This window comes from Erinaceus europaeus, chromosome 22, assembly GCF_950295315.1.
Source record: "Erinaceus europaeus chromosome 22, mEriEur2.1, whole genome shotgun sequence".
NCBI classification, from domain to species: domain Eukaryota; kingdom Metazoa; phylum Chordata; class Mammalia; order Eulipotyphla; family Erinaceidae; genus Erinaceus; species Erinaceus europaeus.
The window spans coordinates 6857039-6884222 of NC_080183.1; the positions used below are offsets into that span (position 1 = coordinate 6857039).

The 27184-nt window shown below is 47.2% G+C and overlaps 2 protein-coding genes across 6 annotated transcripts in view; both read left to right on the forward strand.

Annotated features, from left to right (window-relative positions):
- The window catches only part of CCDC88C (coiled-coil domain containing 88C), a 494884-nt gene that overhangs the window by 456734 nt on the left and 10966 nt on the right, over positions 1-27184 (forward strand). The window lies entirely within an intron of this gene.
- The window catches only part of TTC7B (tetratricopeptide repeat domain 7B), a 137366-nt gene that overhangs the window by 39352 nt on the left and 70830 nt on the right, over positions 1-27184 (forward strand). For 4 of the 5 annotated variants that reach the window (XM_060181212.1, XM_060181209.1, XM_060181207.1 and 1 more), the window contains exons 5-9: positions 441-562; positions 7106-7184; positions 9382-9554; positions 14968-15031; positions 18696-18833. In XM_060181212.1, coding sequence (XP_060037195.1) covers positions 441-562; positions 7106-7184; positions 9382-9554; positions 14968-15031; positions 18696-18833 — 576 coding nt within the window. The remainder of the gene's footprint in view (positions 1-440; positions 563-7105; positions 7185-9381; positions 9555-14967; positions 15032-18695; positions 18834-27184) is intronic. The other variant, XM_060181210.1, reaches the window with a different exon arrangement.

A 27184-nucleotide genomic window follows, 5' to 3' on the forward strand; every position in this document is an offset into this window, starting at 1 on the left:
CCAGGTTCAGTCCCCAGCACCAACATATGTCAGGGCTGAGTGATGTTCTAGTCTGTCTGTCTGTCAGTCAGGCCAAGGAGTTATCTCAGCTTTACAGCACAGGACTTGCATGGCAGGGGTCCCAGGTTCAGTCCCCAGCACCAACATATGTCAGGGCTGAGTGATGTTCTAGTCTGTCTGTCTGTCATTCTCTCTGATAAATAAATGCAGTCTTAAAAGCAAAACCTCTGCTTTCTGTTGACACAAGGCCAGAGATGGGGAGGAAGGGGGCTTGCTTTCTGTACCCCTTGGGAGATGTCATGCTGCTTCTAGTGGTCCCTCCCTACTCCCCGTGCCAAGTGGGTCCCTGCCTGGGGGTCGTCTGCCCCTGTGCCCAGAGGGTGTGTGGCTGAGGGGCTGGGCGTGGATCTGATTAGCGTTCCGATTTTCTCCCCTTCCAGGTCCTCCTTACTAATATTCAGAACAGAAGCCCTAAGCCTGGCCCAGTTCCCCACGATCAAGAACTAGGTTTTTTCCTAGAAACAGGACTTCAGAGAGCCCATGTCCTCTATTTCAAAAATGGGTAAGCCGCCTTCACTTTTTACACCCAGCTCCCCGGGGAGGGAGAGAGAGAGAGAGAGAGCCTTCCTGCGCCTGAATTCTTGTGATAAAGCAGCTTCAGGTGTCAGCTTGCCATGGGGAGATTTCTTTCTTTCTTTCCCTTTCTTTTTTACAAAGCAAACAAACAAAGAAATAAATACATGCTGTCTCTTCTCATCTCTTCCCTGCCTGTGGCTCTCTCGCTTTCTCAGAGGGCGCAGAGGTGGGAGGAGAGAGGGAAGTCTCTCGACCAGCTGGGGTGGGCCATCTCCCCCCTGGGCATGGCACTGCCCAGGCCTCAATCTAGGCTGGGGGAAAAGTGAGCTCAGGAGGACCACCCCAGGGGTGGGCTGAGCACTCCCATATCCCAGACCAAGTTTAGTGAGGATGGGTGTGGCACAGGGACATTCTCTGCTTCAAGAACCCCAGGGACAGCTCACCCCACACCTGGTGCCCACTTTCCCTCGGAGTTTTGTGGGAAGTGCAATAGCTCTGTACCCCTAACCCCCCCCCCCCACACACACACACATACACTCATCCTTTCAGATCCCTGTTACCTCCTGCTGCAGGATGGGGGAGCATAGGGGTCCACAGCAGGTCCCAGTCTCCTTTGTAGCCCCTAGGCACACTCAGCAAGGCTTAGCAGGAGGCTTCTGAGGTCCATGTAAAGATTTCAGCCCACAGGACTTTTGTAGGCTACACTGTAGCCCTGTATGCAGAAAGCTTTAGGCGGCTGGGGTGGAGGGCATAGTTCAGCTGGTGGAACATGGATCTTGCATGCCTGAGGCTCCTGGTTTTATCCCTGGTTCCACATGTAGTGTAGTGCTCTGATCTCTCTCTCTCTCTCTCTCTCTCTCTCATGTAATTAATAAAACACATCTTAAGAAGAATCTAGAACAGAGCCACCCATTGCAGTGCTCTGATCTCTCTCATGTAATTAATAAAACACATCTTAAGAAGAATCTAGAACAGAGCCACCCATTGCAGTGCTCTGCTCTCTCTCTCTCTCATGTAATTAATAAAACACATCTTAAGAAGAATCTAGAACAGAGCCACCCATTGCCAGTAGGCCAGCATAAGAACTTTTTTTTCTCAGATGCGGATGGTGCTGTTGCCAAACCCAGGCCACCCAGCAGCTGTGCTTTGCCTCCACGTGACAGCTTGGGTGCTGGGTGGGCGAGGGGCCTGTCAGCAGGTCCAGGCCGGGTGCTTGGTGTGTTTCACCATCAGAGCTCAGGGAGCTGCCGTGTCCCCCCGGCAGGCACTCACAGCTCCTTCAGACCAGATGCGGTCTGTGGATGGGCCAGGCTCACTTTTATCACGAGCAGTGGCTGCCTGGTGACACAAGTGACATTTTGTCTCTGCGACATTTCCAGGGAGACAGAACTAGCAAGGTCACCTGAGGCTGCCCTCTGGGGCGGAAGAGGAAGGACAGCTGCTACCCCTCTGCCCACACGGCAGCCTTGTTTTCCTCATCTCATTTTCTTCTTGTCTGTCTCCTACCACAGGCTACTTCAGTTCCACTCAGGCAGGAAGTATTTTCTTCCGGTGGCAGGGTCAGGCCCAGGGCCTCTGACATGTGGAGCAGAGCTCTGCCACTGAGCTGCAGCCCTGGCACTTTGGGCAAGAGCTTCCTGCCCTTTGAGGAGAGCTTTCCCTTGGGCATACTGTACCTGAGTGAGTGAATGAATGAATGAATGATGAATGAGATAGCTCACTCAGTAGAGCTCCTACTTTGCTATGTACCAAGGACCTTCTCTGAGCCTGTTTGAGGGCAGAGGTGGGGAGCTCTCTTGTTGTTCAGTGAGGTTGTTGAGAGCAGGGTGGAAGAGAGGAAGGCGTACAGCCTCCCTCTTTTGGTTCTTGTCAAAGGAGCAGAGCTTTAGTCCTCACCCCCAGGTGTCAAGTGCGTTCATCCCTCACTTCCACACAGGGCAGCATGGAGGGTGGAAGCCCAGGTCTCTCCAAGGGAATTTCCTATTTATTTATTTATTTATTTATTTATTTATTTATTTATTTATTTATTTATATTGGCTAGAGACAAAGAGAAATCAAGAGGTGTGGGGGAGATATAAGAGAGAGACAGAGAGACATCTGCAGCACTGCTTTACCACTTCTGAAAGCTTCCCCATCTGCTGGTAGGGACCTGGAACTTGAACCTGGTTCCCTGTACATGATAACATGTGCACTCAACCAGGTGCACTACTGCCTGGTCCCTTTCCTGTATTTTATCTCTAAAAAAAATATTTATTTAAGCGAGATACAGAGAGAAAGACACACACACACACACACACACACACAGAAAGAGAGAGAGAGAGACCAGAACCCTGCTCAGCTGAGGTGGTGCTGGGAATTGAACCTGGTACCTCAGAGCCTCTGGCATGAGAGTCTCTTTGCAGAACTTTTATATTATCTTCCTTGCCCCTCCTTTTAAAAAATATTATCATTTATTGGGGGAGCTGTTTAAGTCACTACTTTTCCTCTGTGTGCCTTTTTCATTCACAGAGGCATTTTTAGTCTAGCCTTAAAGAATGCTGCAAAGAAAATTGAGCCAAAGCCTAGAAACCGACTGAAGCCTCTTTGGAGAACATATGACTTTTCTTAGGAAGTGCTAGAACCTTTTATTGAAAATCAGAGAGGGTGTGTGTGTGTGTGTGTGTGTGTGTGTGTGTGTTTCATTCATCTCATAAACACCTGCCAGGATGTTTGTGTGTCCACACCACCTTGTTCACAAGAGCACTGCTCTGGACTAATACGCATTAATTTTTTTTTGTCAATCAACACTTGGTTTTTCCCCTTACCTGTGTGTTACGTTTGCATTTTTGCTTTTGTGCTCACCAGGGACTTTTGTTTCTCCACCAGGCAGAGATGCTCTACACCTTCCTCCCAGAGGCAGTGGGTACTTGGCTTGGTGGCTGCCTCACCAGAAAAAGACCCAGAAAATTCATTATCCAGACTGACAGTACTGTCTCTGAGCTACAGATAAAATAATAATAAACATATATTGCTTTTAAATACATTTTGAGCAGGTTGAAAAAATAGTTATTGCCTACTCAGTCCCTTGAATATTTATTGATAGCCTACCAATAAATGGACCCGAGTGAGGACTGAGAAGTGTGCTCCAGGAGTGATGATGTCACCTGGTGAGGACGTCTATGGGGAAGGGCTGGGCTGCAGGGGCGGAGGATAGTCCAGGAGGAGTGGGGGTGGCAGGGAGGAGAAGGGAGAAGCTGCCTGCCAGGCGAGCATAGCAGGTTTTCTGGAAGAACTGACACTTGATCCCAGGTCCTTCATAGCTTCAAAAATGCACTTCTTCTTTTTTCTTAATTTTTTAAAAAAATATTTATTTAGTTTCCCTTTTGTTGCCCCTGTTGTCTTTTTATTGTTGTTGTAGTTATTATTGTTGTTGTTATTGATGTCTTCATTGTTGATAGGACAAAGAGAAATGGAGAGAGGAGGGGAAGACAGAGAGGGAGAGAGAAAGACACCTGCAGACTTGCTTCACCGTCTGTGAAAGGACTCCCCTGTAGGTGGGGGGACGGGGCTCAAACTAGGATCTTCACGCCAGTCCTTGCACTTCGCGACACGTGCGCTTAACCCGCTGAGCGACCGCCGGACTCCCCAAAAATGCGCTTCTAATAAGCTAGCTTCCTTATTTTTGGGGGTTCTTTCTATCATGATCATCCATTTAACGTAAAAAGTTTTTTTTTTTTTGTTTGTTTGTTTTTTCTTTTAACTTCTACTGTCATGGTAATGGGGTTCCATGACTGGTGGTAAAATAGAAGTTATGTGGCTGAAAAAAAAAAAAAGTAAGAATGGCCTAGGAGTTCCTGAGAATTTACTCTTTGTTCATTTGCTTTTTCAATTAAGAGATTTTTTTTACCCCATTGATTTATTTGTTTATTTATTCCCACCAGGCTTGTTCCTGGGGCTCGGTGCCTGCATAATGACCACTGCTCCTGGTGACCATTTTTCCCGTTTCTTTGAAAGAGCACTGCTCAGCTCTGGTTTGTGGCGGTGCTCGGGACTGAGCCTGGCGCTTTGTTGCCTCGTGCGCAGAAGTCCGTTTGCACCGCCCTTGTGCAGTCAGTCTCCCCAGCACACTTTGTGGGTGGGTGTGTGGTTCCCCTAGCTGCCAGCAGAGGGCCTCATTCCCACACGGGAGAAGCCACTGCCCGAGAGGGCAGTAGACTGACTTTCCAGCCATCATGTCCTCTTGAAGGCAGCCCACGCATGGCTTGGGACACTGCATGCTCCTTCTGATTTTGAGCCACTTTCTGGGAAGATCTCTAACTTGTACTGTAAGCAGCTCTAAAATGCTTTGCACGGTATTGGAATAAAACATGGACTCTGCTCTTGTGCTTCTGTTCTGTTATTTTAGCATCTAAGTGCTCTTAGATGTTAGTGCTTGTGTTTCTCCTGTCTGGGAAGGTGGTGGGGTGCAGTTCAGAGCCCCCGGCTCATTCTCTCCTTAGAGTCAGGCCTGTGCTCTGATGCTTCAGCTCGAGTAGGAGCACCTGCAGTTAAGAATGTCTGCATCTGGAGCTGGGGCAAAACAGGGGACATTCTAAATGACCAAGTCCTGGCTCAGAGCCTTCCCATTTCAGAATCTTCCCGTCATCCTTCACGCTCAGATCTGACACTGCTAGTCCAGGCTGAGTGTCCATCTGGTCCAGTTAGCTTTTATTTTATTTTTTTAAATATCTATTTATTTATTCCCTTTTGTTGCCCTTGTTGTTTTATTGTTGTAGTTATTATTGCTGCTGTTGATGTCACTGTCGTTGTATAGGACAGAGAGAAATGGAGAGAGGAGGGGAAGACAGAGGGGGAGAGAAAGACAGACACCTGCAGACCTGCTTCACCATTTGTGAAGTGACTCCCCTGCAGGTGGGGAGCGGAGGGCTCGAACCTGCATCCTTATACCAATCCTTGTGCTTTGTGCCACCTGCGCTTAACCCCAGTTACCTTTTAAACCTAGGCCTGAGTTATGCTGCCTGAGCCCCACCCTTATTTCTTGCAGTTCAAACCAAGATTCCTTCTGTGCTGGGCAGGGCCTTCATCTGTGACCCCAGAATAAAGTCAGGCACTCACCCCCCCATGCTCCCTAGGACAGCCTAGCTCCAGCCCTCGCACCAATGGACATGCAGCCCCTAAAAGCAGATGAATGGGGGAGCAGAGAGGATTGCACACCCCGGGGCCTACTGCCTGCTTCTTGCTCGTGTCTCTGTTCCATTTCCTGCAGTGCCGCCGGGAGCCCAAGCTCTTATTTCTGTGCCACCACAGAGGTTCTGACATGTGTGGGGGACAGGGCTGGGGACTGCTTGTGGAGCTCTGCCAGTTAACCATCATCTCAGAGTCCGGGGCTATTCATGTGAATGGCTCCCTGGAATGCTGGAGGGCATAAGACTTGAATGAATACCTCTGAGGGTGTCTGGAACACAGAGAGCTCATGTCCTGGTAGCTGGGGTGCCTTTGTGGGCCTGCAGATGTCATCTGCAGATGTCACTGGTGACCAGAGAGACTGCCATGCTCTGTCTATCTGCAGAGATGTGATGTGTTCTCAGGAGCAGGTTATAAATCTGACAGCGGACGTGGCAGGAGATGGCAACATTCTTTGGGAAGGGACTAGCTGGGAAGTGTCACTGGCTGAGTCCAATGGGTCTGGGTGGAGGGGCTGGATGACACTGATGTTATCTGCCCCTTTATTGAGCGGTGTCACAAAGCCTCTGTGTATGTGGGGGGGGGGTGAACAGGTAAGGTGTGTTCTACTCACAGTGCACAGTGCCCAATTTCAGGCTGTGCATTAGCTTCTGGAAGGTTCCCTGTTCTTCATCAGGCCCAGGAGGAGGAGGGTGGTTGCCATGCTAGTTCTCTGGAGCTGTGTGTGTGCTGCTCAGGATGCAGTGCTGCTTGGCAGGGGCCTCCTTTCTCATGTCTCCTGTCTCTGTCTCTGTCTCTGTCTCTGTCTCCACCCTCCCTGCAGGTGGCACCTTGCTGAGAGTCCTAGGCCGTCTCTTCCCACCTCAAGTGAAAGGAGAGAGTGGGGGGGGGCAAAGCAAAGTTGAAGATACATTCTTGCAAAATACCTCACATTTTTTCCCTTCCCTTGACCTCAGAACTAATCTACAGATTTTTATTGTCTCCAGGGAAAAATAAATGAAGCCATTGTGAAAGCACAACAAGCATGTGGAAGCATCAGCAGCCCTGGTTTAGGTTTTTTCTTTTCCCTTCCTTTCTTCCTCTCTCCTCCCCCACCAGAGCATTGTTTAGCTCTGGTTTATAGGGTGCAGGGGATTAAACCCGAGACCTTGGAGCCTCAGGCGTGAGACTTTCTGCATCGCCACTGGGTAATTTTTTTTTTTCCCTAGATTTGAGCAAAGATGGATAGACACCTGCAGAACCACTGTTATCTTAAAACCCCAGCCACCAGCTTCCATGTACATAAAATGCATTAAGCTGTGTGGGTAAAATATTTAGCACAAGGATGCTCCCCATGAAAACCCTGTCTGATTCTGTGTGCCAATAGGAACTTGACCCGGGGTGTGGGAAGATTCCGAGAGATCCTGCGAGCCGTGGAGACCAGAACAGCCCAGAACCTGCGCATGGTAAGTGCAGCCCTCTCTCCTGCACACATCTGATGAGTCTTTTCATTCATTGGTGGACATCTGGGTTATTTCCACAGTTTAGCATTCACTGTTAATGCAGCTGAGAACATGCTTATCCAGGCTCTCGTGTGATCAGTCTTCATTTTTCCTGGGTGGATTTGAGGCACGCCATGGTAACTCTGTTTAACTTTTGAAGGAACTGCTAGTCTGAGAGGGCTGCTCCATTCCCATTACCAGTTCTTCTTCTTCTTCTTCTTCTTCTTCTTCTTCTTCTTCTTCTTCTTCTTCTTCTTCTTCTCCTTCTCCTTCTCCTTCTCCTTCTCCTTCTCCTTCTCCTTCTCCTTCTCCTCCTCCTCCTCCTCCTCCTTCTTCTTCTTCTTTTAACAATTTCATTTTTATGTATGAGAAAGATAGTAGGAGAGAGAAAGAACCAGACATCACTCTGGCACATGTGCTGCTGGGGATCGAACTCAGGACCTCATGCTTGAGAGTCCAAAGTTTTATCACTGCGCCACCTCCCGGACCACTCTTTTTTTTTTATAATTCATTAACTTGCTGTCTTTGTTATTATTTTTATTTATTTGTTTATTTTATATAGAGACAGAGAGAAATCAAGAGGGAAGGGGGAGACAGACAAGGGTAGAGAGACACCTGTAGCACCTATCTTAATAACGTCAAGCAGGGGCCAGGCAGTCACACCAGCACTCAGACCACAGCTCCCCACATCATCTGCAAAGATGCCAGCTGAGGGGCCCTGGAGCCCCACCTGAGAATCTGCACTGTCCAGTTGCCACATGTCCTGGGACTGACTCACTGGTGTCTTGGCCTATAAAGGAGAGCAGGAAGGAAGTGTCTCTATTCATGACAGTCAGACAGTGACACCGTTCACTCAGCCCTGTCTTTTCCCACCAGCCACATGACTTCCATGGTTCTCCTTAGGTTGGTTTCTCACTGCAAAGTCATGAGTCCAATAGGATAGAAAGGTTGGGCTGGGTGGTGGTGCACCTTGTTGAGTGCGCATCTATGTTCAAGGACGCAGGTTCAAGCTCTCACCTGCGGGGGGGGGGGGGGGGTCTTCACGAATGGTGATGCAGTGCTGCAGGCGTCTCTTTTGTTCTCTGTTTTCCCTTTCCCTTATGATTTCTCTCTGTCTATTCAATATATAAAGAAATAAATATTTTCAGATACATTGTGTATGGTCACATCTCACCTCACATATATAAACTCTCTTGGCAGGTTAATACCCAGTGGGAAAGGAGGATTTAGAATGAGGTGGGTCATGGTGGGCATGCAAACTGTTGAGGGCTGAGGTTTTCACAGCCACAGAATCCCTCTCATGAAGAAAGTTTCTTATTCCTCCCACCCCCACCCCTAGCACTATTATCTCAGCTCTAGTGCGTGGAGGTTATTTCTGCCAGTTGATGCTTCCAGAAGAAATCATTAGCTTCTATGACTGCAGTGAGATCAAAACGAAGCTATAATGGCAGGTTTAAGAAAACAGTCCAGGCACTGTTTAGGTTCTAAAAATTGTGTTCTTATGAGATCTTTACAGATGGCTCTGCTGGGGATGATGGGGGTGCATTTAATTTCACATTTTTATAGGCAGTTAAAGCCCTTGGGTCTTACTTGGGAGTAATCAAGAAAATTCGCCTCTGCCCAGTGGTGATCAGAAGCCACTGAGCCATGGATTCGGTTGGGTTTGGGCTCCCTTGTGGTGTTTTAAGAGGTTTCACATGGATGAGAGCGTGGCAGAGCTCTCTTATGGCACATTTTTATTTGTAAAGGTTCATTTTCTGGGAGGAGCAGCCTTCTTTGTCTGTGCCTTCCAGAAGAAGGCTAGCACCTTGTGGGAAAGCAGGGTGGAGCTTTTTTTTTTTTTTTTTCTGTTACCTTTAGTGGCTCATGGGACAGCCCTGATTTCCTGGGAGTTAGTGTTCCCATTCAGGGAATTTTTTCCTCTTTTCCTTGAATATGTATTTATTTATTAACAAGAGAGGGAGTAGGGAAGAGAGAGAGAGAGAGAGTCCCAGAACATCATTGATTGTGCAGTGCTGTCTCCCACAATCCGGAGGCAGTATTTTAGTTGAGTGTCCTGGAATCATTGGAAGTGGTGATGGACAGCGTTTGTTAAACGAGAGGTGGGTGTGTAATGCTTGGTGGTCTGACCTTCTCTGTCCTCTGCCTTCCTCATCTCTAGACCATCGCCAGGCAGCTTGCGGAGATCTTGCTGCGGGGCATGTGTGAGCAGAGCTACTGGAACCCCCTGGAGGAACCTCCCTGCCACTCACCCCTAGACGACCCCCTCCGGAGAGGAGCCAACACGAAGACCTACACCCTCACTCGGAAAGCCCGTGTGTACTCAGGAGAGAAGTAGGTACCCCATCCGCAGGTGTGGCGGGGTAGGAGAGAAGCTTCTGGAAAACTCCAGAATGGGTAGGGATTCATGGGCAGATCTTTCCCCTAAAAGAGAACCATGTGTAGCCAGCTGTTGTCTCAGTAGAGTGTACATGACTGGTGTGCAAAGACCCAGGTTCAAGTCCAGATTCAGAGCCCCTTTTGTTGCCCTTGTTATTTTTTTTTATTGTTGTAGTTATTGTTGTTGTTATTGATGTCATTGTTGTTGGATAGGAAAGAGAGAAATTGAGAGAGGAAGGGAGATAGAGAAGGAGAGAGAAAGATAGACACCTGCAGACCTGCTTCACCGCCTGTGAAGCGACTTCCCCTGCAGGTAGGGAGCCAGGGGCTCGAACCGGGATCCTTATGCCAGTCCTTGTGCCAGTCCTTGTGCTTCACGCCACGTGCACTTAACTCACTGCACTACTGCTCGACTCCCAAGAGGGACCAAAGGTCTAAGCTCATCATATGTGTATGGGAATCCAAGGATTCCCTAACTAAGGCCCCCCAGATGATGACCAAAAGGGCCATTACTTAGTGGGCCAGTCTCTTGCCCTTATCCAACTTTTGTAGTCCTCTCTTTATCTGATGATCTTCGATTTTCTCTCAGTTATTTAGGCATTGGGTATCATTTGTTGAGCCCAACCAGAGTTAGGGTTTTGGGATCTGTCTTCTTTGGGCCATTCTGCTAGGTTGCCCAGCTAATTTGATCTAAGTCAAATCACTTAGGGAATTTATGATGCCTTCTTTGGGCTCTTCAACCATTATTGAGCAGTTAGAATTTGAGTTATATAATTGTCCCTTGCTTATGGATAAATGTACACCTGTACCCAGTACCCTAAACCCTAGCCGAGTCTGGTATCTGTTACTTAGTTAAATGATGTGCCATCTAATCTAGGTGTAGGTAGTCCCATGTGTTAGGAAAGGTCTCACCAGATTTGAAGAGTTGCACAGTTGACTTGTCAGGCCCAGTATCTCTGGTTACAGTCCACAGCAGGAATTCAGAAGCAGCATAATGTGTGGTGGCAGCACCAGTAGTGATTTAGTTGAAGGCGACAGAGGTAATACGGTGGTAAGGAGTTAGGATTTATCTTCAAAGTGACATTTCTATAAAAGTAGCCCCTAGGTCTTGTTTCCTCTGCTTGATACTTCTTAGTAACCAAAAGGCCTCCCCCAGTCCATCTGGATGCGTGAACAGAGCTCTGTGTTTGTGGGGTGCTATGCCAATGTGGCCTCATCCATTGGAAAGGGGTACAGCTGCAGGGCTGGGTGGTGGCACACCTGGTTGAACACACACATTACAGTGATCAAGGACCCAGATTCAAGCCCTGGTCCCCACCTGCAGGGGGAAAGCTTCACAAGTGGTGAAGCAGTGCTGCAGGTGTCTCTCTGTCTCTCCCTGTCTGTTCCTCCCTTCCTCTCAATTTCTGGCTGTCTCTATCCAATACGTAGCTGAAGATTTAAAAAAATTAGAAATGGGCACAACTTCCAGAGCTGGCCAATGTGGGATCTTCTGTAGCACCAGGTGTCACCACTCTTGTAGCCTCCAGTCCCCGGCCTCTGGAGATCTAGAGGATGTAATTACTAGCTGAAGGGAGCACTCCTTTATAAGCACTGGGTGCTGAGTCATAGTTTTCATTTAGATAGATACACACAGCCAGTTGGGTTTGTCTTAAGTTATTTTACTTACATATAATCAGTACACTACATGATCCACTCATTCAAGTTAAACTTGCTGACTTTGAATATAGCTATAGTCAATTGAGAATTTTATCCTAAAACCCAGTACCCTTGAATTGTTACCCTCAGTCTCTTATATTTTCGTGTGAATTTTAGAGTCATTTTGTCCATCTCTACAAAAAGAGAGAGAGAGAGAGAGAGAGAGAGAGAGAGAGAGAGATGGGATTTTGCTAGGAATCTTATTTATTCTATAGATCAATATAAGGGCATGACCATCTATCTTTTTTTTTTTTTACATATTCATTTTTTTAAACTTTTAGATAGAGACTGTGAAAAATACCTCAGCACCAAAGTTCCCTTCATGGCAGTGAAGGCTGGGGTTGACCCTGGGTCATGTACCTGGCACAGCAGTAGCACGTGAGCTATTTCATCAACCCAAGGTCATTTCCATGTTAACAATATTAAATCTTTCTGACTCGTGAACATGGGCTGTCTTTCCATTTACTAGGCTTTCTTTCTATAGCAATATTTATTTTTATTGAGGAAATGCTTTTACAAGACTGTTATTGTCTGTCGATGACAATTCTTGGTTTTTAATGATGAGCCATAGTTTCCTAGGTCCAAGGTGTGTGTGTTCTCATAAATGGAGTTGTTTTCTTAATTTTGTTTTTGGTTTGTTCATTGCAAGCACAGAGAAATACCACTGATTATTTTTTATATTGATCTTTTATATTGCAGCCTTGCTCAACTCACCCATTAACTCAATAGTTTTTTTTTAGAGTCCTGAAAATTTTCTCTATGCAAGATAATGTTATATTCAAGTAGAGAGCTTTACTTCTTTTTTAAAATTGGGGGTTAATGTTTTACAGAACAGTCAGTGACACATAGACACAATTCCTCTTCTCCCTGTGAGAGGTGTCTGGGTATCTGGGAGACACTTGCTCCCTCAACCTAGGGCCCCTCCCCCAATGTCAATTTGTGCCATCCCTTTCCTTACTCTCCCAGAATCCTTTGCTTTGGTGCAATACACCAAATTAGGTCGCCTTTTAAAAGCTCTTCTATCCTGGGGTCAGGTGGTGTTGCACCAGTAGAGTGTACACATTACTATACACAAAGATCCAGGTTCAACCCCCTGGCCTCCACCTGCAGGGAGGAGATTTCACGAGTGACTGAATAGTGCTGTAGTTATTTCTCTTTCTCCATTTCTGTCTCTATCAGAAAAGTAAGAGGGTGGGGGGGGATGGGGAGGACCCCCAGGAACAGTGGAGTTATCATGGTCATCACAGCCAGCGCAGTGATAACCCTGGTGACAAAAGCAAAGCAAGTCACTTTTATGAAATCAGATAAGGAGTCAGTGGATTCATCCAGTGAAAATGGGCAGTTTGTCTAAAAGGTCAGCCAGTGAGGTAGTAACATGCTAGGATTAGAATGTGCCCCCCATTTTTAGCCCAGTAGCACCACCCCTGCCCTCTAGTCCAGCCCCCACCTTGCCTCTCAGTCAGAATCCTCTGCACTGGGACTCCAGCTTTCCTGTCTGGTGCCTGAGCCCCCATCTTTCTTCCCAGAGCCCCAAGTGGAGAACATTACAAGAGACCACCCCCAACTTAAAGTCAACCATTCGCCAACAGAGAAGAGGGGAGAGGGGCAGAAAGTGGGTCTAGAACATTCCCAGATCTTTTGAGAGGGGACATTCCTCTTCCCTTCCAACTGCTCTCGCCCTCCCTCTCCCTCCTTTCTACCAGCCCCAGTGCCCTGCAGTGTTCCTGAGCACCTCTTCCTCCAGCCCTGAGAAGAGCAGAGGAAGCAGACCTAGGTTCAGTTAATGTGCCACTTGTTATCAGCTCTTGTAAAAATAACACGGCTTCACATTTAAGCAGACCAGTGGCTCTGATGGAATCTGGGGATTATCCATGGACTGAGCTGACTGGCATTAAATCACAATTAGCAGGGGCCCTCACTCTTGTTAGTGAGTCTGGATAAGGCAGGGCTCATAGCCCCTGCTTTGCTGCAGCTTTATTTGAGAGGTCTCCATTGGCGGGAGGTCTCCATTGGCGACAGGTCACTTTTTCTTTGGACATCAGAGCCAGGGCATCAGGAAGGGCTTTGTGGAGGGACACACACACACACACACACACACACACACACACACCCTTAAGTCAATGCCTAGAGACGGTCTGAATTTGAAGGGAAAGAAATGTTCCATGTTCACAAAGTTCAGATGGTCTCAAACTGCTTCTTTAAGGAAGTTGTTATACGCACTCACCCCCCACCCACACCCCTGTCTTGCTCTGTAGTCTGAGACCAGCCTGGTCAGGACATATACCCTGCAGGAATGATGGGGTCACCCCAGAGGTGGCTTCCTGACCCCCAGTGGATCCAGTGGAGTTGTGGAAAGGGTACCCAGCTCTGGACTTTCTCTCTTGTTCTTCACGGGTTCTCTGGTGCTGTATGAAAGTTGCTCGTATTTCAAAGGAACCAGCACTTATAATGAGATGAAGAATTGTTTTTTTAGTTGTTTGTTTTGGAGACCATCCCATCTTTTCAGCTAAATGATTGAACTGCTGCCCCTAGGAAGTCGTGAATTTAGTCTTCATGTAATCACTTCCAAAACACCCAGGAGTTTTCCAGCCAAGTTTGTTTTATTACATTCTTCCATTCTGTTAAAATAAATAAATAAATAAATAAATAAAATGTGGTTTGGCCCAAATGGCGATTACACAAGTCAACTCAAAGGATTCTAGAGCTTTAGAATCTGAGAATAAATAAATAAATCACGTCTTTAAAAATGCACAGTGTACCAAAAATAGGATGTAGAGATTGGAGGTTGGGGTTATGTGTGGGTTTATTGTTCTCTAATCCTGAGCTTAAAGGCTTGTTCTTTTAATCCAAGATTTGAGAATTCAGCCAAATTCCATAAAACAGAGTAGTAAGACAGCTTCTGCATCAAACATGAATGTCTACATAAGAGAGATTCTTAAAAAATTGAGAAATTACTTCATCTCTGAAATTGCTCCCAATCTCTTCTTTCATCTAAATGACAATTTAAGGCATGCCTGCTAGTGCGTAGAGGTAAGAAGAGCACTGTTTAATGAGGTGTCGGCCCTCCACAGTGGCTTCAGGTGAAAGCCATTTATTTAGACTGTGTCAGCTTATAGTCATCTAATTTTCTCCCTCTGTAATTGGCACAAGCATTATCTGGGCTTTTAACTCGGTTTTTAAAGCTTCCCTTTCCCCCAGTTGACTGCTACTAAAATGTAGTTAAGATGCATAAATTTCTTGGGGCTGGGCAGTGATACCCCTGGTAGAGCACACATGCTACCAAGTGCAAGAACCTGGCTTGAAGCTCCCTGGTCCCCACCTACAGGGGGAAAAAGGCTCACAAGCCCTGAAGCAGGTGTCTCTGTCTTTCTCTCTCTCTATCTCTTCATTCCCTTTGAATTTCTCTCTCTATCCAATAAATGAATAAAAATATATTTTAAAAAATATATAAATTCCACTGGTTACCAGAGAGTAAGCAAATTAATTCAAGTTGTTTCAGATTATATAGTAGTTTTCATGGGTTCTATATTTTTTAAAAAATCCATATGGAGTTCTGGTGGTGGGAATTGTATGGAATTGTACCCCTCTTATCCTATGGCAGTTCTGTCCATAGTTGGTGCTCTGTGCTGCCTTGAAATTGCTGTGTATCAAAGTTCATTTTCTTTTACAGCATTTTTTGCCCTCAAGAAAATACTGAAGAAGCCCTGTTGTTACTGCTGATTAGTGAATCCATGGTGAGTAGGATGTGTTTTTCCATCTTCCTTTCCCCTGTTGCCATAGTCCCTTTTCTGATATGGCCTCTCAATCTATAGTATACCTCCTCTTCTCTGGAGAATATTTTCTTTTCTTTTTTAAATATTCTATTTATTTTACTTTAATGAGCGAGAAAGATACAGAGTGACACACAGACAGAAAGAGTAGAGCCCTGCTCAGCTCTGACTTATGGTGGTGCTGGGGATTGAACCTGGAACCTCAGAACCTCAGGCATGAAAGTCTTTTGCTGAACCATTATGCTGTCTCCCCAGCCCAGAATACTTTCGATAAGGGTTGGTGGGTGGGCAAAACAAAGGTCTGTGCAAGATAGGTGTTTGCCAGTTCTTGGATGGAGTAGAAATGGCCATCGATTAGCACACAGCAGGATCTGAGATCCCTGGTTTCTCCTCCAAGCTCTGACTGGACACAGCTGTCTGTCGATCATCCACAACTAAATGGCCTCCACAGGAGGCCTTAACTTGTAACCTTTACAGAGCTTCTCAGTTTACCTCAGTGCTAGGTGTGGGGTGGAGAATTGGAGCAAAAGCACCCATGCCTGTGAACTTTTGGTCTTCACATTCCTGCCTCCCTGGGGTTCTGCCCTCAGGCTCACATCAGCCCAGGAGGCCTGAGAGCTGGCTCATCCTAGTTACGAGCTCAGCTCTAGTGCCAGGAAGGACTTTTTGCCCAACCACCAGATTCCTTTGAAATGTTTTCTTAGTGTTAGGTCCAGATGTCAGGTCCTAGGCCTAGGCTTTCATGACTTGCTAGTTTCTACTCTGCCTGTCCCCAGGCCTGGTGGCCTTGGCATGACTTGTCACAAAGCACGAGGTAGCAATGAACAACTGGTAGCTGGCTGAGGGGTGCTGATGAGCCCCCTGGAACTTGGGAGCCAGTGGTCCTCATATCCCCTCCTCTCCCTTTACAAATGAGGAGACTGAGGCCCAGAGTAGGCAGAGGTATCAAGCCACCCAGTCCTTCCACCCCAGCAAGAGGACTCTGGGGATGCAGCCAGAGCAGGTGTCTCTGCTCTTCCCTCCCCCAGCCCCACCCCTTCCAACACAGTTAGAGGCACAGAACCCCTGCAGCCAGAGCCGAGCTGTGCTTTGGTGACAAACAACTCTGCTCACGATGGTGCTGCTGCTTCCTTCCACTCTGTCTTGGCACCATGAGGGCCAGTACTCATGAGCTAAGTTTAGCAGCTCCCCTTCAGATGGACAGTCCCCCCTCCTGCCTCCTAGAAATGTGGAAACATAGTGATCACACATTTTGGATTATTTATTTTTGTGGAACCAGCCTTGTACACGTACCATTCTGGGCTGCATTTCATTCAGTGAGGGGGCAAGACATCACAGCAAAAGGAGCTCCCCTCTGTGCCATGGCATCTACTGTGTGGTGCCAGAGCTTGAACCTGGGCTACACACATGACAAGGCGTGCACTCTACCTGGCGAGCTATGTCTCTGGACCCTAGGTTTGTGTGTGTGTGTGTGTGTGTGTGTGTGTGTGTGTGTGTAATTCTGATTTTTGTTTTTAAAAAGAGTATTGTGTTTCATTGTGAGATCCTGGGTTCCAGTTTGGAATCTGGAAACATGGACTCCTCTCAAAAATTCTCCAGCTTTCCAGCTCTTTAATCAAAATGATACAAGCTAATAAAGCTCAAAGTTGAAATCTTCCGAGTTGCTAGAGGTCCTTTTTACAGGATGGTGAAACTCAGTGACACCAGGTCTAAGTAAGAAGGGCTAGGATTTCAGCCCAAATGATTGTATTCTTCCTATAAATTCGTCTATAATTAGGTGGGTAGAAATGTAAGTTGAGTTCCTTTTGGAAGTCTTTTTTTCACATTTTTAGGTTTTCCAATTTTAGATAGAAAATGAATGTGCTCGATTTTAACACCAAAATGAAAATGGCCCTGCTTTTTTTTTTTTTAATTTGAGAAAATTGTATTTCTTAAATTGACTTTGACTTTAACTTAACAGCATAATTTGTCCACAGTTCCTCCACCTTCAAGAAATTGTGTGGAATTGCACTATCATATCAACCTCAAGTCAAATTAGCCCCCCCCCCCAAGCTATCTATCAGAATTTCATTTGTACAACTATCTCTGAGATGGTATTCTGGGATCCTTATTATTTGTGGGGTCTATTTGAAGGTCTATGTTGGAGTTTTTTAGTCAAAAGACACTCATAGACTTTCTGAAAGAAAAACAGGGCAACGTATTTGAACTATCTCATGTGTAGCATTTTTTCCCTTTCACACACCGGTCTCAGTGTAGGACATTTGTAGTATCTAAACAAAGAGACTTGTTTTCCCCGGGCTGGCTTCACGGGCGGGTAGCAGATGACCAGAAACTCGTGGCTGAGCTAGACCACTCTCAGCAGCTCCTAATGGCCTCCGAGCTGCTTGACTCAGAAGGCCTTCCTCCCCAGAGAAACTTAGAATGAAATCTTCAAAAGCAACCTTGCTTCCACAAGTGATGACTCACATGGTGGGAAGAGGCCCGTCTCACAGATTCTTACCCGTCTCTGGCATTTAAGAGCAATGAGCTTTGCAATGAGTGAGCACCAAATGCTGGGAGCTCGCGCACCAACACAGAGAGCATCTTGTCTCACCAGTGAGAGAGAAGGTGTACATGGAACTTTCCAGAATGTCAGGAGACATTCTGGGCCTACCCAGGAAGGACTGAGGGGCCTTGGGACAGAGCTCCCATGGACAGAGAGGAAAGATAAGTTAGACTTCCATTTATTGAATTGAAAATCCCTACTCAGGAAAAAAGAAAACTGACTTTAGTTCAAGCATATGGGACAGGTTTGAAAGGCTCCATTTTGGAAGCAAGCAGCTGTAAAGAACATCTGATTTCTGGATGGGGGAGATTAGGCAGCTTGGATGCGACAGGTATTTTATTTTATTTTATTTATTTTATTTTTATCAGAGCACACTGATCATCTAGCTTATGGTTGTGCAGGGGATTGAATCCAGAACTTCAGAGCCTCAAGCATAAGAGTCTCTTTGCATAATCTTTATGCTATCTATCCCCCCCCCCTACACACACACACCCTCCAGTTGTTTTTCTGTGTTAGGCAGTAAAGGACCTTGGCAAGATGTTCTCTCTCCAGTCCTCCAGCCTCATCTGCTCGCTTCCCATTCACTTTAATGCATGTACTATGTGCCTCCCTAAGTAGGAGTGAATTCATCTCTGTAGCTTGTTCCAATGATGACATGACGGGGACATGAGGCTTCTTTGATGATGGAGGACATGTTCCATCTCTCTGTCTCTGTCTCTCTCTCTCTTTCTCTCTCTCTCTCTCTCTCTCTCTCTCGCAAGGACCAACACTTCTGGGTGTCACTGAATGTGGGGCCAAGGAGTCCTCTCAGCCTTGAAGTTGAGCAGAAGCAGAATCAGCCAGTGAGGCCACCAGGGTTCCATGGCTGGACAGTTCTGCCTCCCCAGAGCAAAGCCAGCCAGTCAGGGAGTCCAGGAGCAGCCCCCACCCCTCACCCTTCTTTGTACTGGGCCCCAAAACCTCCTCACATGACTGTGGGTGGGCACCAGGTGTTCTTGAGGGGCAAAAGGGCCCCTTTCCTCCCAGTGCGAATGTGGGCCTGGCCCAGCTCACCATCTGCTTGTCCCTCTGTGCTGTCCTTAGGCCAACCGGGATGCTGTGCTGAGCAGGACCCCCGAGCACAGGAGTGACCGCCTCGTCAGCCTGCAGAGTGCCTCTGTGGTCTATGACCTGCTGACTATTGCCCTGGGCCGGAGGGGCCAGTACGAAATGCTGTCGGAGGTACAGCTCTGGGGCTAGGGAGGGCAGGGGTGGGGGGTGTCACCTCCAGGTCCCTGTGCCCCTGGGTGGTGAAGTGTGTGGTCTTCCTTTATTGTTGTTCGTTCTCTTTTTCTTGGATAGAGACAGAGAGAACTATATAGAGAAGGAGGTAGAGAGGGAGAGAAACGAGAGACACCTTCTCCACGGCTCATGAAGCTGCCCTCCTGCAGTGGGGGCAAGGAGTTGGAACCCAGGTCCTTGTTCACACAGTAACATGCACATGTTATCAGATTGCTGCCCAGATGGAACCCCAAGTCCTCACCACCACCAGGACTGAACTAACTACCAATGAGCAAAAAGTAAGAGAGCAAGAGAGCAACTTGCTTCTGTTAAGATGGACTTTTCCGTTATTTGTCTTCCTCATTCTAAATCTGCACCCGTTGCAGCAGCGCCTGGGTGTGAGCACAGGGACTGAGATGCAGTAACAGATTGGCTGCAGTCAGATAAGAGCCCGTCACCACGTCGCCACATCCAGGGAGCAATGATGGTAGATGAGCCCGCCTGGCTTGGAGCTGTTTTTAGTCCTTGGCTTGGTGACTGTTCTGGGCAATGGTTACTCAGTCTTTGGAAATAAAAGCCCCTCCTGACCCAGTGAGAGAGAGCCGTGTGCCCAGATGTTGCTGTCACATGCTGTCTCTCCCCCGGGACTCAGGCCAGACTGGGACTGACCCGGATTCTCTGTCCCTCTGGGCATTTAGGTCCCTGGACCCCACTTCCCACAGCGAGTTCACATCTCCCTCACCACACATAAGGACATTGCCACGCAACTCATGGGGACTTCCTTTTATTTTAATTTAATTTTTTTTTTCTGATTTATTTTTGCTTGCCAGGGCTTTGCTTTGGCTCCATGCCTATACAATTCCACCATTACTGGTGGTTTCTTTTTTCACAGAGGTGGAAGAAGATAAAAGGCAGAGAGGAAGAGAGATACAGAAAGGAGGAGAGACAACATGGCCTGGCTTTACTTGCACCTTAGCAGGGGCACCCATGTGGTGCCAGGGGTTCAAACCCAGGTCCTCATGCAGGTAAAGTGTGCACTCTACTGGGTGAGCCCCTGGAGTTTCTTTTTAAAAACAAGATTTTTGTGGGCTGGGGCAGTGGTGCACCTGGTTGAGTGCCCATGTTACCATGGTTCAAGCCCTACTCCCCCACCGCTCCCCACCTGCAGGGGGAAGCTTCATGAGAGGTGAAGCAGTGCTGTGGGTGTCTCTCTTTCTCTCTCCCACTCTATCTGTCCTTCCCCCACCAATTTCTTTCTGATCTATCAAGTAAAAAAACTTCAAAGAAGTCTTTTAATAAAAATATCAAATAAAAAGACTTCAAAGACGTCTTTTAATAAAAAGACTTCAAAGAAGCCATTTAAAACCAAAAAAAAAAAAATTGTATCTAGTAATGAGGCAGGCGGGGAGCTGGGGAGAAAGCAGAGCTTCCCTCTGGCATTAGCTGTGCTGAGGATTGAACTCAGGACCCCAAGCTCACAAGTCCTGCACTCTACCACCAATTCCTCTTCCTGAGCTACAAGAGGTCCAGTTCTTTTTTGTCAAAATGGTTTTGGTCATTACTGGAGCTTCACCACTCCGCACCAGCTTTTTTTTTCTCTCTCCTTTTAAGATAGAGCCAGAGGGAGAATGGGAAAAGGTGGAAGGAAACTCCTCCCGTGCACTGGGGGCTGGGTGAGACCTGGGCTACACGTGCGACAAAGCAGAGACCTGCCCAGATGAGCTACCTTCCCACCGTGGAGTTTCTCTAAGGTTTTTCCTCCACACAAACCTCTCACATCTCTCTGGCCCACAGCTGAAGTGGCTGGCATGTCACAATGTCACCTTTTCCAGCTCGAGCTTTGCTCACGTCCCACACGGGGGCAGGCTGGGTCAGTCAGCTGAGCGGCCTGTGTCCCCATGCTTCTCATCACGGTCATGCCGGGAGAGCCGGCAGAGCCCTCGCACGCGCCTGCTCCTGGCTCAGAATTCTGGGACTTTGTTCCCACCCAGGTGGCCTTTGTTCACCTTGATGTCACACAGTTACCACCTTGTAGGGAACACCAGACCCCCGAGAGTCACGGGGACTCTGGGGGGAGTCTTTGTAGCCCAGAATGTCACTACACTGTGCTGACTGCATGTGTGGCAGTGGTGCCAGCAGTTGTCCTGAAGCGGTCAGTGTGTGGAAGGGGCAGCTTGCTAGCCTTTTGGGGGAAGAGCTGTGCTCTCTCTTGTTTGTTCAAGATGGCAGCCCCTCTTGTGCCTTCAGATGGGCTTCCCTAGTGTGCTCACACAGGGCCTCCCCTCTCCCGGGCCAAGCAGCACACAGGCACCTCCCTCCAATGGCTCTGAATATAAGTGGTGTTTACTGTGTCCCCAGTGCTGTGTTTTTTTTTTTCTTTTTTCTTTAAGACTAATTGTGAGCCTTGCTAAAAGGTCTGTGTAGGAAGGACTGCTTCTTTCTTCCCCCTTCAATTTAAACAGCAGTGCTAGTTGGCATGACAACCCACACTATTAAAAGTAAAACAAGGAGCCCTGCTTCCTCTGTGTGTGTGTGTGTGTTTACCAGGATGAACCCAAGCTGCTGTAGAGGCTGGTTTCTTGCTTTTGACTGTTAGTGGCTCTGTTTTTAACAGGGTGCCATGGGGTGGTCTTTAAGGAGTATGTATGTCTCCCCTCTCCACAAACATGGTGACTTTGAAACCAGAAGTGCTTTTTTGCTTCCTGGGTTATCACTGGGGCCTGGAGCCTGCACTATGAATCCACTGCTCCGAGAGGCCGTTTTTCCCATTTTGTTGTTGTTGTTGTTGTTATTGCTGCTGCTGTTGTTGGATAGGACAGAGAGAAACTGAGAGAGGAGGGGAAGACAGAGAGGGGAAGAGAAAGACATGTTTCACCACTTGTGAAGCAACCCCCCCTGCATGTGGAAAGCCAGGGATTCGAACGGGGATCCTTGCGCCGGTCCTTGTGCTTTGTGCCATGTGCGCTGAACCTGCTGTGCTACCAACCGGCCCCCCAGATGTGCTTTTTAAATCTCCACTGTCAAGCTCACATTCACTTATTTCTGGTAAAAGTCTCTCTCTCTTTTAATATGTTTCTGGTTTTATTGGTAGAGTCAGAGAAATTGAGAGGGAAGGGGAGATAGAGAGGGGGGAGGTCCGGGGGGACGGTGGGAGAGAAAGAGAAAAAAAGAGAGACCTGCAGTACTGCTTCACTGCTCGTAACACTTCCCCTTTGCAGGTGGGGACCAGGGGCTTGAACCTGAGGCCTTGCAGGTGCTCAACCAGGTGTGCCACTGTCTGGCCCCTAATCATGTTCTTTTAACCTTTTTTAAAAGCACACAGTTCAGTGGTATTGACATTTATGGATCTGTCCAGACTTTTCCTTCACCCCAAACAGAAACTCCAAGCCCATGGAGCAGTCAGCCCTGTTCGCTCCAGGTCCATACTCCTGGGACGTCAAGCCTGCTTTCTGTCTCTGGGAGCCTGCCCATTCCAGGCCTACCATATAATGCCATAATGAAGCATGCCTTCTTTGTATGTTGACTCATTTCTCTTTGTCTAGTATTTTCTGGGTTCAGTCATGCTGTGACTCACCAGGGCTGTGTTACGTTTTATGGCTAAATAATCCTCTGTTGTGTGACTGTGACATTTTCTGTTTACCCACTGAGCTGCGTGGGCACGTGCATCGTCCCCACCTTCTAGCTGTTGTGTATAATGCTGCAGGTATAATCGACGTGAACGCATCTGGATTCTCTTTTCCAACTCTTTGGGGGTATATATCTGGGAATGGAATGGAACTGCCAGGGTGTGTGCTGGGTCTGTACTTAGCTTCCTGAGGAGTCATCAGACCGCTTGTTCACTGCAGCGCCATCACTCTCCCCACCAGAAAGGCCCAAGGATTTTCGTATCTTCACACCTTCACTACCACTTGTTTCTTACTGTCGCCATGCTTGCAGGTGTGAAATGGTGTCTCACACCTCATTTCCCTACGTGCTAGTGAACTTGAACATCCTTGCAGGTGTGTATTGGCCACTGGTATGTTTTATTCAGAGAAATATCTGTTCTGATCTTTGGCTTTGCCCCTTATTTAGGACTGGTTTGCTTGCCTTCTTGTTACTGAGTTTTTGAAGAGTTTCATTCATTGTGGGTAATAAGCCCTTAGCACAGAGACAAGGTGTCCAAGTATTTGCTCTCATTCTGGAGGCTGCCTTTTTACCTATTTGGTAATGACTTTTGAATCACAAGACTTTTTTTTTCTTCTTCATTCTGATGAAGTCTAATGTATCTCTTTTTTTCTTAAGTATCTTCACTGGGGTTTTACCACTCCAAGCCAATTAAAGAGACTTTTTAAAGACAGAAGAATGACAGAGACTGAGAGACAGAGGGAGAGGCACCAAAGCTTCCTTCAGTACAGTGCGCGGACAGGGCTCTAATTTGGGTCACGTCAGTGACAATCTCATTGAAGGAAACTTCAGTGATGAAGAAAGGAAAGAAATCAAAGAAAAAAGAAAGGAAAGAAGAGAAAGGAAGGAAGGGAGGGAGGGATGGAGGAAAGAAGGAAGGAGGGAAGGCAAGTAGGTAGGAAGTTGTTTTCATGCTGTAAGAGACCAGAACACTGCTTAGCTCTGGCTTTAAGTGGCACCAGAGATTGAATCTGAGACCCCTGTAGTTTAGGGTATGGAAGCTTGGTGTGGGGAGTCAGGCGGTGGCGCAGCAGGTTAAGCCCACGTGGTGCCAAGCACAAGGACCGGCATTAAGGATCCCGGTTCGAGCCCCCGGCTCCCCACCTGCAGGGGAGTCGCTTCACAGGCGGTGAAGCAGGTCTGCAGGTGTCTGTCTTTCTCTCCCCCTCTCTGTCTTCCCCTCCTCTCTCCATTTCTCTCTGTCCTGTCTAACAATGACGACATCAACAACCACAATAATAACTACAACAACAATGAAAAACAGCAAGGGCAACAAAAGGGAAAATAAATATAAAAATTTTTTTTAAAAATTAAAAAAGAAAAAAAAAGAAAGCTTGGTGTGCTACCACTGTGATGTCTCCCTTGTTTGTCTTGAGGATTTTTGTTGCTTGTTTTTCTTTCTTTTTTAAATTTATTTATTTACTCCCTTTTGTTGCCCTTGTTGTTTTATTGTTGTAGTTATTATTGCTGTTGTTGGATAGGACAGAGAGAAATGGAGAGAGGAGGGGAAGACAGAGACGGGGAGAGAAAGAGAGAGACACCTGCAGACCTGCTTCACCACTTGTGAAACGACTCCCCTACAGGTGGGGAGCCGGGGGCTTGAACCTGGATCCTTACCCCGGTCCTTGTGCTTTCTGCGCTACCACCCGGCTCCCTGTTGTTTGTTTTTCTTCCTGTCGTTACTGCTACTTTTGGTGCTGTGTGGGGGTGTACTGCCATGTTTAAGGTAGCGAGTCCTTGGGTTTACCCCCATGTTTTCCAGTACAGAGTTTATGGTTTATACACAGATATTTTGGTCATGGATCCATTTAGAGTAGATCTTTGGATGTGGTGTCTGGCAGGAGTCCATCTTTGTCCTTTTGCATGTGGAAATTCAGCCATCTTGGCTACAATTGCTGAGAGCCACTTAACACCCCTGTTTAAAGATGATTCGCCACTTCTGAGATCTCAGTTTGAAACTATTGTTCTATATGTTTACTCTCACGCTGATGCTGCACTGTTTTTGCCACTGTAGCTTTGTAGTAAGCATTGAAACTAGGGCGCATGAGTCTTCTGAGTCACCCCTTTCTGGAAATTGCTTTGGCTCCTCAGGACCCCTGTAATTCTTCACAAGTCTGAGTACTGATTTTTTTCATTGCTATGGGAAGAATGGAAATTCTGATCGTGGCCGCCCTGAGTCTGCAGCTCTCTCTGGGCAGGGCTGCTCTCTTGCCAGAAGCTCATGATCTCTTATCAGCTGTGAGTTTGAATCTCAGTTCAGATACTTTGCATACTGCTCTTGAGCTGAGCTGACCCCCTTCCCCTGCAAGCTCCGACTGAGTAGAGGGTGCAGGCTGTCCTAAGGCCTGTCTTTGAGGGCTGCTTTGAGGCTTACAGGTAAAGCAGCAGTGTGTGCAGAGGGCCTGTTCCTGTCTGTACTGGGGGATCTGACATTTTTAAACAAAATGTCCTTTTTACTTATGCTGGCAAGCAAGCCCTGATTCTTAGCCAAGTCTTTCATGGTTTCATATAATTAATAAAAATGCAGGGGCTGGAGTGATGGCACACCCAGTTGAGCACACACGTCACAATGCACAGGGACCTGGATTTGAGCCCAACTCTTCACCCACATGGGGGAAGCTTCATGAGTGGTTAAGCAGGGTTGCACCCTCTCTGTTGCCTCCTCCTCCCCTCAATTTGTCTCTGTCTTATCAAATAAAATAGAAGGAACTTTAAAAATAATAAAAAATTAATGCCGTCACTGAGCCCCAGCAATAACCCTGGTTGCAGTAAAAAGTAATAAAAATAGATGAATAAACCTCTACTTGAGACTCCCTCCTGCCTGGCCAGAGGCAGTGAGATCCTTTAATTCAAACATTTGCCAAAGCAATAAAGCTGCCAGATGCCTCTGCCTGATGTGGGGCTGCTATTAGAAAGCAAAAGGAGCATGGAAGAAGACAGGGATATGGAGCTGGCTCTGTCTTATCTCCAGTTGAAGGGGGTAAAACGTGAGAGACTGATGCCTGCCAGGGGGAGAGGGTGCTTTGACTTAAGAGCTGTGAACCCCACAAGCCCATTAGTGGTTCACCTGGGAGGCAGAGCTCTCAAGCTCCAGTTTGATTTGTACTTTTAACTGACAAAACAGAATTTATTTATTTATTTTCATAAGGGAAGAGAGATCAGAGGTTTCCTTAGCTCTGGCATATGTCCAGTGCTATGTCCCTGCTTCTGTACTCTCATTTTCTGTAAGTTTAGAAATAAAGACTCTTGAATTGAGTTGCATGTGCCCTGAGACAGGTTGACCACTGTGTGATCCAGCAGGGCCCATCTCCTCCCTGGTTCAGTCCCCACCAGCTCCATATACCAAAGCTGAGTTTAAGCTCCAGGCTAAGACAGAAGGGCAGCTGGTTATCGTATGCCTGCCCCTTCCACATGGGCTTGTGGATGCCAAGACTCTCTTGAATTCCAGACTGCTCAGCTCTGGTATAGTGGTACCGGGGATTGAACCTGAGGTCCCTGGGGCTTCAGGTATGTAAGTCCTGTGCATCAGTCCCCACTGCCTCCTCACTTTATAAAGCACTAGCTCATTTACTGCATTTACTCAGCATGGGACCAGTCTTTATGTCAATACTGCGCTGTCTGGATTCTCCGGTTTTGGAGTAAGCTTTGAAATCAGGAAGTGTGAGTTCTCCTACTTTGTTCTTTTTCAAGATTGTTGAAGCTATCTGGAGTCATCCCTTAGGATTGTATATGAACCTTAGTATTGCTTTTCTCTTTTGTGATTAGAAAAAAATTGGATTTTGGTAGTGATCGCCCTGTATCTGTGGGTCTCTTTGAGTGGTATCGGCAGCTGCTCAGTTTTAAGACTTCTAATCCATTAACGTGGAATGTGCTCACATTTCTTTATCTTCTTTCCTTCCTTTCAGCTCAAATGGATGCCTTTTGTTGGATATTTCTCTTGCCCCACTTCACCTCTAATTTTCTTCTTTGGTGACTCACCACATGACAATCCAAACCCACCATGTTCTCTTCCAGACTCATTAAGAAAAGTTTTCTTCCTTGGTCTCCCTCTATGCTTGAAAACTATTTTTTTTCTTTATCTTTCATAGACACACATACTTCTGAGAATCTCCTACAAGTTCAGGCACACTTGTTAGTTCTGTCTCTTGATTCTGAGACTCCTGAATCCTTCTATCTAATCCTCTTGTTCCAGTCTTGCACTGACCCTCAGCTCCCCTATCCTCTACCCTGCTGTTCTCCACCACTCGACAATCTTCCTGAAGCTCTGGTGTCATCTTGTCACTCTGCAGGAACCAGGGAGCCCTCAGTGAGCACTTGGTGACTTCTCAGAGTGGGGCTGAGCTATGGTAGGTCTTACAGGTAGAGACATTAGGAGCACAAAGGGAGAGCCAGAGGAGAGGAAGGGAACAGCCCTGAGCAGACCTCAGTAATGCCTGGTCCTCCCCACTCCTGCCCGTATCTCCCAGCTGGGGAGTGCACTGGGCCCCACACCATCACTAAGTACATGTTCACAATGGGGAGGGGAACTTCCCATGCCATAGTTGGTTCCCCCTCTGCTCACTAATCAAGGCCCAGTTTTGTCATGTTGCCATGGCCAGTGGCACAGGATCTCAAAGACTGACTCAGAGATACATAAGTTATGTTGCTCT